This window comes from Salvelinus fontinalis, chromosome 10 (genome assembly GCF_029448725.1).
Source record: "Salvelinus fontinalis isolate EN_2023a chromosome 10, ASM2944872v1, whole genome shotgun sequence".
NCBI lineage: Eukaryota > Metazoa > Chordata > Actinopteri > Salmoniformes > Salmonidae > Salvelinus > Salvelinus fontinalis.
Genome location: NC_074674.1, coordinates 6,644,276 through 6,660,563, shown reverse-complemented (window position 1 = coordinate 6,660,563; position 16,288 = coordinate 6,644,276). Strand labels below are relative to the sequence as shown.

The 16,288-nt window shown below is 43.1% G+C and overlaps 1 protein-coding gene across 2 annotated transcripts; it reads right to left on the bottom strand.

Annotated features, from left to right (window-relative positions):
- Positions 1–416: 416 nt before the first annotated feature.
- Positions 417–11,700, bottom strand: LOC129863513 (vascular endothelial growth factor C-like). Of its 2 annotated transcripts, none has more exons than XM_055935562.1 (7): positions 11,368–11,700; positions 7,151–7,367; positions 4,433–4,623; positions 4,072–4,202; positions 3,197–3,300; positions 2,669–3,005; positions 417–1,615 (listed from the first exon to the last, which is right to left on the bottom strand). In XM_055935562.1, the coding sequence occupies exons 1-7, from the start codon at positions 11,455–11,457 to the stop codon at positions 1,501–1,503; spliced, it is 1,185 nt and encodes a 394-aa protein (XP_055791537.1). In that variant the 5' UTR covers positions 11,458–11,700; the 3' UTR covers positions 417–1,500. The 2 variants fall into 2 exon arrangements, with proteins under 2 accessions (XP_055791537.1, XP_055791536.1); XM_055935561.1 differs by having other exon boundaries at positions 11,150–11,455.
- Positions 11,701–16,288: the final 4,588 nt, after the last annotated feature.

The following is a 16,288-nucleotide window of genomic DNA, read 5'->3' as shown; positions in this document are numbered from 1 at the left end:
ATGTTTTCCATAATTTATACCAAGAAGATTTAGGAAGAGCATCAATGAGAACTGTGCGTCTTCCCATTCCTCCCTCTCAATCATAGTAACTGTTGATTGAAAGTAAGAGTTGTTGCTCCAGGTTTAGGAACAATACAAAGCTGGAAGAGACTCTTCACAGGGCAGATTCAGGCTTGACTATTCTGGCCACAGGCATAACATAGTATCTTTTCCACAATTTATACCAACAGGATTTAGGAAGAGCATCAAAGAGAACTGTGTGTCTTCCCATTCCTCCCCTTCAATCATAGTAACCGAGAAAAAGACATTTCATGAGATGAATTGACACTTTAATTGACACTTTGAGACGGTGGTGTAGCCTTGAAATTGAAGTGAGATTCACAATATTGAACTTTGTAAAAACAAAAAAAGTGACCTTTCCGCTAACAAAACATATATCACCCTTGACAAAGTCAACCGTCTAAACTACTGTCTCTACTCTGTGGGCCTACTTATAACCCCAACTATTTGGATTATCACAAACAAAAGCTACTATCACTGAGTTTAGCTATGCAGTCCTGTTTCTGTACAGAGGGCTGCGCTGGTTTAGAGTACAAACTGTGGATGGCAGTTTCTAAAGACACAAGCCAGACGGGAATTAGATCTCTCTGCAATTGACCTCGAGATAGTGTTTATTGTTCCAAACACATAAGGCTGGGATGAGGAATTTGAGACAAAGGTCTTGGATCCATTTTCACTGCAGGAGTGTGTGTTTTTTAATGCCTTTGTTTTGTGATTGGAGACATCACATCACACTCTCCATGGTGCCAGTCTGGTCTGGTTCCCATAGTCTGTTGCCAAACTTCTTGTCACGAAACTCTTATCAAACACACACAGTACACATTTACCAAAGCCAATCAAGTTTGTATTTTATTTTATCAATAGCGTGTATTTTAAATACAATACAAATAGGATATGACATTAAAAGCACACTTTTCATTCACAGCCACCACTGACTACAGTCACACGTTTTGTACAATACAGTATATACATGGCCTTTACATTTCAGTCTTTTGTCTTCCTTCTCATGTCAGGGCGTTTCTTCCCAGTTACATCATCGTCATCTCGGAGAGCTGCAGGGTCACTTGCAATAAATATCAATTTCAGATAATTGAAAATGATTTCATTTTATGGAATGAAATCATTTTTTTCCTTCTCATTTTAACAGCCACACATAATGAATCTGAGGCAATGTCAATAACGTCCATGATTCAGACCATGACCTGCAGTATCTAGACGACTGCATCGTTGTGTGCTTCATTGTATGTTCCCTGGTCTGAAGATGGAGAGCCTCTTGGCCTATCAGGAGAATTCATCAAAAAACATTCCCCTAGTCTAGCCTCCATCTACCGGCTCTACATTGCAAACACACCGCCTCGTTTCCACCATACAGTTACAGTACATTGACCCTAGAGTTTGGCACCAGTGCTGGTAACACCAGTGCTGGTAACACCAGCTTTGTCAGTTCCACTCCCCTGACCTCATGTGGTTGGGTATGCACTGGCAGACGTAGTGGCTGTAGTAGAAGCCTGTTGGACAGCTGTTGTGTGGCTTTCTGCACGGCAGCCGGTAACAGCTTGGTGTAGGGGAAGAGAAACAGACAGAACAGTTGGTTTTACTTAATGTATTGTAGTTTCAATATAACTGGGCTGCGTGCATGACCCTGCGTGTGTAGGCTACTTATGCGCGTGTGTGTAGTCTGGGACCAATCCCCATAGCCTTAATGATTCTTTCCAGTGTTAAAAAAAAATCTCTCGCTGGAAAGGGGAATTCTGTGCTTACTGGAAAATCTGGTTTCTCTATTCCAAAGAAATGTGTCAGGTGCCTTGCCTCAGCTTCATGTTAAGGGAAGTAAGCAGGATATGAATTCTCACGCTAGAGTTGTACTTCTTATTTAAGTCTTGTTACTATCGGGAAGTGTTTATAATGTTTCTATAGTTATCGTTACGTTTAACAGATGTGCAGAACTGTGAACTATGTGAATTTGACATTCCACTGAAATGTGTATTGCTCATTATACCCATTCACTATTTAACATTATACCATACAGTATTTAACATTATACCATACAGTATTTAACATTATACCATACAGTATATAACATTATAGCATACAGTATTTAACATTATAGCATACAGAGTATTTAACATGATAACATTCAGTATTTACGATTATAATGCGGATGGTTCGAGCCCTCAATGCTGATTGGCTGAAAGCCATGGTATATCAGACCGCATACTGTGGGTATGACAAAAAAAATACTTTTTACTGTTCTAAATACATTGGTAACCAGTTTAATAGCGTTGCGTCGTGCCTAACAGCCCTTAGCGGTGGTATATTGGCCATATACCACACCACCTCAGGTCTTATTGCTTAATTATACCATACAGTATAAACAATTATACCATACAGTATTTAACATCATACCATTCAGTATTTAAAGCTGCAATATGTAACTTTTTGGGCAACCTGACCAAATGTACATAGAAATGTGAGTTATAGATCTGTAATTCTTATTGAAAGCAAGTCTAAGAAGCAGTAGATCTGTTCTATGGGGGGGTTCTATAAAGGTATATTGGAACGTCCAGCATCATATGAAATGCCTTCTGTGTTAGATTCTATTTCTTACCTGCAGTTGTGTGCGTTGAACCTCTTGCCCTCTAGCAGGCAGGTCTGAGGGCTATCCCTGCACTGGCAGAGGCACGTCTCTGGGTTGAGAGGCTGGCTACGGGGGCACTCTGCCCGGCACACACAGCCACACAGCTCTGGGTCCCAGCGTTGGTTGGGTGGGCAGGTCCCCAGGGCGGGCTGGTCCTCACAGAGACACTCACAGGACGCCTGGTCTAGACGCCAGCCCGGCCCACAGCTTGCCTCTGTCAGACCGTTCTCACACACACACTCACAGCTGTCCTCGTCCAGGTCTTTGTTGGGGCCACACAGCGCCAGCAAGGCCGACTCCAGGGGTTCTGCACCAGATGGTGGAGAGGAGAGATGCTATTGAGTGTCCCTTATTGACAGACGTCATGTGGTTTAGTACATTTCACCTCAATGTATATCGCCCTAATTTGCCAACTCTGACCTATGAGGTATCTCTGGGTGTTGGCGAACAGAAACGACTGTACTGGGGTTGTATGGGTATGGAGTTAGTTTAACTTACCCAGCTCTCTCTCAGAGAAGAAGCTTGTGTCTATGGGAACGCACAGGCAGCTGGTGGGGTCCCAGACCAGTCCTGTACTGCAGGGAACATCTGGCGGAGAACACCTGCAGAGGGAAGCAGGGACACACAGGCCAGGATCAGATTAGAGGTCTTTTCTTGGCTTAGGGGGACCGCTTGGCTACTCTCACAAAGCATTCCTGTGAAGGGGCTGGACACCATGGGCGGCATGTGGCTCCTCCCTGTGAGAGGGAACTGAATCCCCCAGCCCTCCTCCCTGCTGGCCTTAGCCTGGCAGATAGCCTACACACAGCAGTCTAGAGCAGTTAGGCTGGACACAGGGAGAGGAGAGCAGGGGGAAACATGGCCTCTTCCACATGGCTTCAGTTCAAAGGCAAATGCACACTCAAAGCACTTTTGACCGAATATCTGATGATCTAGCTCATTCCCTTGCATCGTCACACCCTTGTTGTTGTCCACATCAGATAGGGTCAGATGGAATGTTTCAGTATCCTTGTCTAAAGTCAGACAGCTATATTATTACATTGCACCTTCTTTTTTATTTGTTTTATTTAGCAGCCGGTCTTATCCAGAGCGACTTACAGGAGCATAGAGAGTTAAGTGCCTTGCTCAAGGGCATATGGGCAGAATTTTCACCTAGATTGCTTGGGGATTTGAACCAGCAACCTTTTGGTTACTGGCCCAACGCACTTAGCCGTTAGGCTACCTACCTAAAAGATGTTGTTCAACATGAACCAAACATACTTTATTGAAAACGGTATTGCTTAATAATAATTGTGTGTGTGTGCACATTGTATCTCGTTTGGTAGGGGCAGATGTTGCGTCTCGAAGGCGACTACTCCTCACTACTCACTCACACGGTGAGGTGGGCTGCAGCAGCCCTCCTGATGACGGAGTGCTGGGGCCTCTTGGACAGACACTCACAGGACGTGTGGTTGACGAACGCCACCATCACTACAGAGTGTTCACGGTGACTCATCTCCAGCAGCTGAGTCCACAGGAGAAACAACACCGTGTCAATGACTGGCGTTCAGATTTGGGGTCTACCTTATATCCTTTCTTACTGTATACTATGAAACGACAACTCACTTAAATAGATATGTTGAAACATGTGAATAGAATGTCCTTACTAACGTTATTACAGTTTAAGAGCAACTTTACTTGTGTGTCAGCATCGTTGAACATTTTGAATGATCTAGTTTGTCCTCTGTTGCTCACCGTCTTGTTGCTGTAAGTATGGCTGGTGTTGGTGCAGTACAGACCCTCGTGGGTACAGCAGCCCCCACAGCGGTGCACAGACACACAGCGAGGCATGTAGAAGTGACTAGTGCTCTCTGGGTACTCTTTAGACACCTCCAGACACACCTCCCGAGGACTACACATGGTACGCTGGATCTCCTCCAGAATAACTGGGGATGAATGGAGGGACAGTAACAGACTGGTTATCAGGGATGAATGGAGGAACAGTAACAGACTGGTTATCAGGGATTAATGGAGGAACAGTAACAGACAGGTTATCAGAGTTGAATGGAGGAACAGTAACAGACAGGTTATCAGAGTTGAATGGAGGAACAGTAACAGACAGGTTATCAGGGTTGAATGGAGGAACAGTAACAGACTGGTTATCAGGGATTAATGGAGGAACAGTAACAGACTGGTTATCAGGGATGAATGGAGGAACAGTAACAGACTGGTTATCAGGGATTAATGGAGGAACAGTAACAGACTGGTTATCAGGGATGAATGGAGGAACAGTAACAGACTGGTTATCAGGGATGAATGGAGGAACAGTAACAGACTGGTTATCAGGGATTAATGGAGGAACAGTAACAGACTGGTTATCAGGGTTGAATGGAGGAACAGTAACAGACTGGTTATCAGGGATGAATGGAGGAACAGTAACAGACTGGTTATCAGGGATGAATGGAGGAACAGTAACAGACTGGTTATCAGGGATTAATGGAGGAACAGTAACAGACTGGTTATCAGGGATGAATGGAGGAACAGTAACAGACTGGTTATCAGGGATTAATGGAGGAACAGTAACAGACTGGTTATCAGGGATGAATGGAGGAACAGTAACAGACTGGTTATCAGAGTTGAATGGAGGAACAGTAACAGACAGGTTATCAGAGTTGAATGGAGGAACAGTAACAGACAGGTTATCAGGGATGAATGGAGGAACAGTAACAGACTGGTTATCAGAGTGGAATGGAGGAACAGTAACAGACAGGTTATCAGAGTTGAATGGAGGAACAGTAACAGACAGGTTATCAGAGTTGAATGGAGGAACAGTAATAGACAGGTTATCAGAGTTGAATGGAGGAACAGTAACAGACAGGTTATCAGGGATGAATGGAGGAACAGTAACAGACAGGTTATCAGGGATTAATGGAGGAACAGTAACAGACTGGTTATCAGAGTTGAATGGAGGAACAGTAAAAGACAGGTTATCAGAGTTGAATGGAGGAACAGTAACAGACAGGTTATCAGGGATGAATGGAGGAACAGTAACAGACTGGTTATCAGAGTGGAATGGAGGAACAGTAACAGACAGGTTATCAGAGTTGAATGGAGGAACAGTAACAGACAGGTTATCAGAGTTGAATGGAGGAACAGTAACAGACAGGTTATCAGAGTTGAATGGAGGAACAGTAACAGACTGGTTATCAGGGATGAATGGAGGAACAGTAACAGACAGGTTATCAGAGTTGAACGGAGGAACAGTAACAGACAGGTTATCAGGGATGAATGGAGGAACAGTAACAGACTGGTTATCAGGGATTAATGGAGGAACAGTAACAGACAGGTTATCAGAGTTGAACGGAGGAACAGTAACAGACTGGTTATCAGGGATTAATGGAGGAACAGTAACAGACAGGTTATCAGGGATGAATGGAGGAACAGTAACAGACAGGTTATCAGGGATATAAAGAATATCCTGACTGATATGAAATACAATAGAACATCCGGAACATTCTGTTCTTGACCATCTTAAGTCACCCTGCCAATAATGCTGCTGCGTTAGGATTAGCCTATGTTGCTTGGTTGGTTGCAACATCCAACGACATCGTACCCACACCTACAATTAGATTTTTGTAATGGTTCATTTCCTTTTGGAAAGCCCATTCCAGTAATCACAGAGCCACTCTGCCACCAACTAAGCCACATTATGAGAGATGCATGTCACTTGATGAAAAATTTAATTCAACAAATAATTTCCTTTTTAGTGCAATCTCTGTTGTCAGATGACCACCATAATTATGTGCAATTTGTCTCGGTAACTAATTCAATATGGCCTCCTTCTGACTGGCACTGGTCGTGGTCAAATTTCCAGCATGAGTGGTTTCTTTAGAATAGCTTTAGTCACTAGGTCTGAGTGGTTTCTTTAGAAGAGCTTTAGTCACTAGGTCTGAGTTCCTTTCTTTGAATTGTTTCTGGCATCATTTCATAGAGGTTGGGGATGGTCAATGAAAGGCAATGGAGCAAGATACACAGTTGTATCATGTGCCATTTCTACCACTTTCTCTCAATAGCATCTGGAGGGAACTGAGGTAAGGTCAGGCCAGCTCTTATCGTTGTTGTTTACATAGTAGTGGTCCATTCAGCTCTCCAGTAGGACCTACATCTTCTGGGATGAGCTCCTGTGATCAGGAAGCAGACACAGCTAGTCTATGCTGACAATCTGACTCTCTGCTTTAAACTGGAGCACTCAGTCTCTAATGAGTGGGGAGGGGGGGAGTGAGGGGCCTCTTTAACTGTTAGGAAATTGAACAAAGTCCCTTCTTTCTCCTTTTAACAGAGACACCCATTTGTGGGTTTGGGGAAAGAGAAATGGGGTTATCACACAAAAATCTGCCCCCTGTGGGATGGGAAGACAACTTTCTTTCTCTTGGTGTAGGCTGTTATTAGGGCCAATCAACTGAAGAGCCTTACCGTCAAAGGTGCCTTTGTCAGACTTGTACAGTGCACCCTCCCTGGGCTTGCCCCAGGCCCAGACATCGTCTTCAGCATGGAGAGGAGTGGAGGTGCGCTGGGTTTTCCTACGTAGGCAATGCTGCACCAGACTGTACTCTGGATACAACAGCTCCACCAGCTCGTCCACATTGGACACTGTGTCTAAATCACTGAGTCCCTCCCCAACCAGCGGGGCCTGTCGAGGAACAAAATGAACACATTTATATATTTGATCTAACAAAATTCAATTAAAATCAATTCAGTTGATTATGCACTGCAATATACTATGTACAAATTTATTGAGTATCTCAACAGAGTTTATTGAGTGTCTCGACAGAGTTTATTGAGTGTCTCGACAGAGTTTATTGAGTGTCTCGACAGAGTTTATTGAGTGTCTCGACAGAGTTTATTGAGTGTCTCGACAGAGTTTATTGAGTGTCTCGACAGAGTTTATTGAGTGTCTCGACAGAGTTTATTGAGTGTCTCGACAGAGTTTATTGAGTGTCTCTACAGAGTTTATTGAGTGTCAACAGAGTTTATTGAGTGTCTCGACAGAGTTTATTGAGTGTCTCGACAGAGTTTATTGAGTGTCTCGACAGAGTTTATTGAGTGTCTCGACAGACTTTATCGGGGCGGCAGGTAGCCTAGTGGTTAGAGCATTGGGCCAGCAACTGAAAAGATGCTGGATTGAATCCCCGAGCTGACATGGTAAAAATCTGTCGTTCTGCCCCTGAACAAGTTAGTTAACCCACTGTTCCCTGGTAGGCCGTCATTGTAAATGAGAATTTGTTCTTAACTGGATTGCCTTGTTAAATAAAGGTTAAATTTAATATATATATATATATATACATATATATATATATATATATATATATATATACATATATGTGTATATATATATAATCAATAAATATATATATTTATATATTTAATATCAACAGAGTTTGAGTATCTCAACATACACTACCGTTAAAAGTTTTGGGGTCACTTAGAAATGTCCTTCTTTTTGAAAGAAAAGCTAAAAAAATTGTCCATTTAAAATAACATCAAATTGATCAGAAATACAGTGTAGACATTGTTAATGTTGTAAATGACTATTGTAGCTGGAAACTCTAGTTTTTTTTATGGAATATCTACATAGGCGTACAGAGGCCCATGATCAGCAACCATCACTCCTGTATTCTAATGGCACGTTGTGTTAGCTAATCCAAGTTGATCATTTTAAAAGGCTAATTGATCATTAGACCACACTTTTGCAATTATGTTAGCACAGCTGAAAACTGTTGTGCTGATTAAAGAAGAAATAAAATTGCCCTTCTTTAGATGAGTTGAGTGTTAGGAGCATCAGCATTTGTTGGTTTGATTACAGGCTCAAAATGTCCAGAAACAAAGTACTTTCTTCTGAAACGTGTCAGTCTATTCTTGTTCTGAGAAATAAAGGCTATTCCATGTGAGAAATTGCCAAGAAACTGAAGATCTCCTACAACGCTGTGTACTACTCCCTTCACAGAACAGAGCAAACTGGCTCTAACCAGAATAGAAAGAGGACTGGGACAGTTTTATTGCTTCTTTAAATCAGCACAACAGTTTTTAACTGTGCTAACATAATTGCAAAAGAGTTTTCTTATGATCAATTAGCCTTTTAAAATTATTAACTTGGATTAGCTAACGCAATATGCCATTGGATCACAGGAGTGACGGTGGCTGATAATGGGCCTCTGTACGCCTATGAAGATATTCCATTAACAATCTTCCGTTTCCAGCTACAATAGTCATTTACAACATTAACAATGTCTAGACTGTATTTCGGATCAATTTTATTTTATTTTAATGGACAAAAAATGTGCTTTTCTTTTAAAAACAAGGACATTTCCAAGTGACCCCAAACTTTTGAACGGTAGTGTACACATGAGTTTGATTAGGAGAATACAATTGAATAAGTCAGAATCAGAAATGTCTATAACTAAGTTGCAATCCATCCCTAGGGCATCACTGTAACATTATCACTGTCTTTCTCCGAGATCAACACCCACCAAGCAGCCTGGGTGCTACCTTGTCATTATGGAAACAAATGCTGTTCTTGTATCTATCCGAGTTGGTAAAGATAGACTGGCACTTTGGCAGCGACACCATGGAAACTGAGCCAGTATGGGAAAACTAAGCAATGCAAGATCATATTTTTTCCAATGAGATTAGCCAAGTTCTTTCTTAGAGATAAGGAACAAGGTTATTATGTCTGTTATAATCAAAGTTCTGCGTATTCCGATGAATGCTATCGGTATATATATGTATGTAAGTATATATACAGTACCATTAAAACATTTGGACACACCTACTCATTTCAGGGTTTTAATTTATTTGGACTATTTTCTACATTGTATTGTGTTCTACAAAACTATAAAATAACACATATGGAATCATGTAGTAACCAAAAAAGTGTTAAACAAATATAAATATATTTTAGATTTTAGATTCTTCAAACAGCAACCCTTTGCCTTGATGATAGCTTTGCACACTCTTGGCATTCTCTCAACCAACTACATAAGGAATGCTTTTCCAACAGTCTTGAAGGAGTTCCCACACATGCTGAGCACTTGTTGGCTGCTTTTCCTTTACTCTGCGGTCTAACTCATCCCAAACCATCTCAATTGGGTTGAGGTTGGGTGGTTGTGGAGGCCAGGTCATCTGATGCAGCACTCCATCACTCTCCTTTTTGGTCAAATAACCCTTACACAGCCTGGAGGTGTGTTTTGGGTCATTGTCTTGTTGAAAAACAAATGATAGTCCCACTAAGCACATACCAGATGGGATGGCGTATCGCTGCAGAATGCTGTGGTAGCCATGCTGGTTAAGTGTGCCTTGAATTCTAAATAAATCACATACATTGTCACCAGCAAAGCACCATCACACCTCCTCCTCCATGCTTTACGGTGGGAAATACACATGCGGAGATCATCCGTTCACCCATACCGCGTCTCACAAAGACACAAGGCACTGCAACCTACATGATCTGGCATAGTCTTCAGAGTGAGTGTTTATCATCACACCTAACCTATTGTCAGTTTACCTCACTATTGTTATAATGTAGCCACAGCTCTGAATGGCTCTTGAGTGGAATGTAACCATCAAATGTCACAATCCCTCAATCCCTCTCTCCATTCAACCTTTTCAATGGCAGACATGTCTGTCTAAAGGTGTGGCCTACCACCCTCAACAGAGGAAATAGACATGCACATGATGATTTATTCATTCATTCACCTTCAATGACACACAATGTAGCCACAGAGGAGGAGGTTATATTGCCAAAGAAAGACACACCCACTGTAGTGGAAGCAACAACTACGCCCTGAGTAACGAGTGTGGGAAACTGCCTGTCTTGTCTGGTCATTGAATGATAAAGATTGCTTTAGTCAACAAATTGATTATCAACAAACAGATTTAGTCAACAAACGGATTTAGTCAACAAACAGATTTAGTCAACAAACAGATTTAGTCAACAAACTGAGTATCAACAAACAGATTTAGTCAACAAACGGATTTAGTCAACAAACTGATTATCAACAAACAGATTTAGTCAACAAACGGATTTAGTCAACAAACAGATTTAGTCAACAAACAGATTTAGTCAACAAACTGATTGTCAACAAACAGATTTAGTCAACAAACTGATTGTCAACAAACAGATTTAGTCAACAAACTGATTGTCAACAAACAGATTTAGTCAACAAACGGATTTAGTCAACAAACAGATTTAGTCAACAAACAGATTTAGTCAACAAACAGATTTAGTGAACAAACTGAATTAGTCAACAGCACTAGTCTAATACTTTCACAGGCCTATTTCTGACCTGAAATCAGAGTCCTGTGCATAATAAAGGTTCACCATGCAGAAAAAGCATAATCTGGGGAATTGTTACCTGTCTCGTTAACCTGTCTCATACATAATCCAAGAGCAGCAGCCTGTTGTTAGTTACTCACCTTGGTTTCCTCCTCGCCTGGGTAATACTCATCATAGTCATATCCATGAGTGAGATTTGTGACATTGAGAATCCATACGGCTAAAGATAACATCCACATAGTGTGTCGATGATGAAATGGGGAGCAGGTGGAGGGGGAGATGATCAGCTAATGCACCACAGTTGAACTCTCATCCCACAGAGCACAAGGATTTCCTCTTCCCTTAGCCAGGAACTGACCTTGAGTGTGGATACGATGAGCCCCGTAGAGTGCCTTTCAAACACACCATTTTCCCCCCAGGAAGGATTTTCTTTCACTTCATACAGCATGTATCATTGTGTTCTTTCCAAGTGTTTCCACAACCTCTGCCATCGAGTTTCCCTCGGAAGGCTTTGTATTTGGATCAGATTCTTTGTAGATTAGGTTAATCAGAAAAGAGGTGTAGAGAATGAGTGGCCAGATCTCATAGATGTCCTGTAGGTCCAGAGGAGGTGAGGGCTGTATGTCTCTTGTGAAGCTTGAGTACAGAGGAGGCGAGGGCAGACACGTGTGACAGCAGACAGGCTCCCTCAGCAGTGTACTCCTCTCTCTCTCTCTCTCTCTCCCACTCTCTCTATTTTGGGAGGAGCTGCCACTGCCTCTCCAGACTGGGAGTTAGCGTTTGTGTGTTCGTGTGGGTGGGTGTGTGCCTTGAGTACGCTTTTTAAGGTGCTATATTTTCCATATCTGTAATCTCAATATGTTTGAACGCTCACTCGGTATATTTCCCTATAACATGCTGAGGCAATGTCGTCCTCTCTTATCACCTGGCCTCCTGCCTCTCAGGCTGGTATACTGTATAGAGCACCTGGCCTCCTGCCTCTCAGGCTGGTATACTGTACTGCTCTGTATAGATCACCTATCCTCCTGCCTCTCAGGCTGGTTTACTGTATAGAGCACCTGGCCTCCTGCCTCTCAGGCTGGTATACTGTATAGAGCACCTGGCCTCCTGCCTCTCAGGCTGGTATACTGTACTGCTCTGTATATATCACCTATCCTCCTGCCTCTCAGGCTGGTTTACTTTATAGAGCACCTGGCCTCCTGCCTCTCAGGCTGGTTTACTGTATAGAGCACCTGGCCTCCTGCCTCTCAGGCTGGTATACTGTACTGCTCTGTATAGATCACCTATCCTCCTGCCTCTCAGGCTGGTTTACTGTATAGAGCACCTGGCCTCCTGCCTCTCAGGCTGGTATACTGTATGGAGCACCTGGCCTCCTGCCTCTCAGGCTGGTATACTGTACTGCTCTGTATAGATCACCTAGCCTCCTGCCTCTCAGGCTGGTATACTGTACTGCTCTGTATAGATCACCTAGCCTCCTGCCTCTCAGGCTGGTTTATTGTATAGAGCACCTGGCCTCCTGCCTCTCAGGCTGGTATACTGTACTGCTCTGTATAGATCACCTAGCCTCCTGCCTCTCAGGCTGGTTTACTGTATAGAGCACCTGGCCTCCTGCCTCTCAGGCTGGTATACTGTACTGCTCTGTATAGATCACCTAGCCTCCTGCCTCTCAGGCAGGTTTACTGTATAGAGCACCTGGCCTCCTGCCTCTCAGGCTGGTGATCGTCTACTATCCTCCTCGACGCTCCTATCGCCAACAGGCTACAGTAATGATGTCCCTATGGCTATAAGCTGTATGATCGTCTACTATCCTTCTCGACGCTCCCATCGCCAACAGGCTACAGTAATGATGTCCCTATGGCTATAAGCTGTATGATCGTCTACTATCCTTCTCGACGCTCCCATCGCCAACAGGCTACAGTAATGATGTCCCTATGGCTCTAAGCTGTATGATCGTCTACTATCCTCCTCGACGCTCCTATCCCCAACAGGCTACAGTAAACTTTAGATATGTCTTGCCTGTCTTTGTAAATCACTGATGTTTCGACATCACCCTATTCCATTTTACCCTTGATCTGTACCTTTCACCCTATTTCAGCATTTCCTTGGGTGTCAGTGTTGTCATGGTGATCTGTGGAGTGAATATTCCTACAACTACAATGTTTCTTTTGAATGATTGAGCTACAGAAATAGTTGAACAGTAATAGGGCCGTTAATGAGTTAGTATGCTTTATGAAACGATTTTCAAAATTTTGGGTCCTCTGGTATTAACGCAATGCTCTTTAATCAATGTCTCAATGCAATGTAAGAGTTGATGCAATCTCACATCTTACTTGTTGAACGCTTGAGTCCCCCTAGTGTACAACTGCTGTACATCCGTCATCATGCGTCATGCTGCTGGCGCAGGGACAGCCAGTCAGGCAGCCAGGCAGCCAGCCAGTCAGGCAGCCAGCCACCAAGGCAGCAAGGCAGCAAGCACAGCTCAGACCAGCCACAGTCATTACTCTTAATGAGCTCAATCCTCCCCAGTAGGGCCTCATCTACCTGATCTGGCTCACATTTCTCCCAAAGCCGGAACACCCATTTCCTCCCAACAACTGCTCTGTTTCCCCCATTGTTTTCTGCTGAATGGTGGTGTTCAAACTGAGACACACACCTAACAAACTGTATTACTGGAGCACAAGTGTTCTGTATAAGCATTGTCTCTAGTGTGAGCAGGAGACTAAGGCAATGGAAGAGAAATTAATGGTATTGTGTAACAGTATAACTTTAGACCGTCCCCTCGCGCGAACCAGGGACCCTCTGCACACATCAACAACTGACACCCACGAAGCGTCGTTACCCATCACACCACAAAGACCGCGGCCCTTGCAGAGCAAGGGGAACCACTACTTCTAGGTTTCAGAGCAAGTGACGTAACCGACTGAAAGGCTGCTAGCGCGCACCACCGCTAACTAGCTAGCCATTTCACATCCGTTACACTCACCCCCCCTTTCGACCTCCTCCTTTTCCGCAGCCACCAGTGATCCGGGTCAACAGCATCAATGTAACAGTTTAACTTTACGGCCTCCCCTCGCCCCGACCCGGGCGCCCTCTGCACACATCAACAACGGTCGCCCACGAAGCATCATTACCCATCGCTCCACAAAGGCCGCGGCCCTTGCAGAGCAAGGGGAAGCACTACTTCTAGGTTTCAGAGCAAGTGACGTCACCGACTGAAAAGCTGCTAGCGCGCACCACCGCTAACTAGCTAGCCATTTCACATCCGTTACAATTGCATTGTTCCATGATCTCTCCCATAACAAAGTGAGGCGGCAGGTAGCCTAGTGGTTAGAGCACTGTACCAGTAACTGGAAGGTTGCTGGATCGAATCCCCGAGCTGACAAGGTAAAAATCTGTCTTTCTGCCACTGATCAAGGAAGTTAACCCACCCACTGTTCCTTGGTAGGCTGTCATTATAAATAAGAATTTGTTCTTAACTGACTTGCCTAGTTAAATAAAGGTATAAAATCTAGTCAGCAGCTGGTCATTGTATGCTGTAAGCTCAGCAGCTCTATTGGGACAATGAAGATTTGTCCAGTTTGTAGAATTGACAATATTCTGCATGGCACAATAGTGATGATGTGCTCTTCCCTCAGCCACCTACCTCTCTTTTCTCCACATGTTGAACACCACATTATGTATGGATGTATGGTGAATGTAAAATTCGATGAATACAAATCCTGTTTTTAATGTGGTGCAGAGTGCTGTAGGTGGATTTTCCAGTGCACAGTAGCAGGTCTTGTCAGTGCATATCTTAGATATCTGTGTGTGCAGTAAATCTCTTACAATCAGGGACGTGTTGGAGCTTGCACCTAATGCAACTAAGAAATGTGACCTCTCCTATGAGACAAAGACTAAGGTGTGAAGGAAGGGGAATTCCAATATGGCTGAAATGGTAGACAATAACCATAAAATAGGTAATAAAGTCTACACTGCTAACATTAGAGTCTGAGAACGAAACAAGCGAATTCAAATGGAGAGATGGATTGGTACGTGAAAAATGTGCATGAATCCATTTTAAAGGATGTGCCAAAGCATAATGTTGATGTACCTGTTTTATAAACTACACGTTGTTAGATGCAACAGATCTCTGTAGATTCTCTTAAGAGATGTGATCTGATGACACCAAAGGATTGACGGTCAACAGATGGAGAAACACCAGTTTTATTCCGCCAAATAGAAGACAAAGATAACTAAGTGTCATCTCAGTGATAACAGACCAACTTGGACTCAGGGGTAGACGTAACATAGTAAATGTAAATACAGCCACTCCAATTAGTATGATATGGTACATTTCGTATGGTATGTATTAATTTGTGGTTGTCCATCATCTATTTCGTATGATATGTTACAAATTACAATTTGTATAATATGTTAATAATTTGCAAAACGTATGATACGTTACAAATCCCAATTTGTTGTGGCTAATGTCAGCTAGGTCGCTAGACATTTACTATGTTATGTCTAGTTTATGGGACCAGGCTGTGTAGACAGACAAAGGCTGCAGGTGAGACATGAGAACAAGGCAGAAGGAAGCTATTCAGATCTATGCTAAGATCCTGTAAATCTCTGTGATGAGACAGGCAGACAGCTTCCAGGAACCTCCTCCGGCTCTGGATTTACTGGCAGGAAATTCAGCGGAATGTTGTGTTTCTCCCACATACACTGTAGACCATGGCCTGGGGCCCTCAATGTGTTCATAGAAAAACATTCCCGTAAACCCACATACCACCAATGCAATAGGACCAAGAGTAGTACGGATCCATGTTACCGTGTGTACTCATTAGAGATGGATGATTCAGATTTCACATGCAAATTCTGAAAGGGAAGCCATTATTTGGCTTTATTTTTAAATGCGACCCGTCACAGGAAGCTAGGCGTATGCCGCACGTCACTTCTTCACAACTTCTTCACAGAAGAGGTATTTTAATATATATTTTTTAATTGTGTGTTTCTTTGGGGCAGAAATGCCTTCTGGAACATGTGAACTTTCATGTGCCTTAAAAATAAAGTTGTATTCCATCTGTAAATATGAAATAAAATAGTTAAATTACGAGCCTAGTTGGTTTAGCCACGGAAAAATACAGGAACCTTCCCGGTAACCATGAGTTAATGGATGGGCTGGACATGCTGGGAGATGAGTTTGTAGTGGTCTGCCGTATATCATGCCTCTGTCTATAACGTGAGCTGTTCAGTACTGTATGCGTTGATAGTCCTTTCTGCCACAGCGTTTATGAAAG

Excerpts from the sequence above, each read along its gene's own strand:
- LOC129863513 (XM_055935561.1), bottom strand. The coding sequence starts at position 11,248 with ATGTGGATGTTATCTTTAGCCGTATGGATTCTCAATGTCACAAATCTC. Across the intron at positions 4,624-7,150 it reads TGACAAAGGCACCTTTGACG|TTATTCTGGAGGAGATCCAG; the intron begins GTAAGGCTCTTC and ends ATTCATCCCCAG. Across the intron at positions 1,616-2,668 it reads TTCAACGCACACAACTGCAG|CTGTTACCGGCTGCCGTGCA; the intron begins GTAAGAAATAGA and ends CCCTACACCAAG.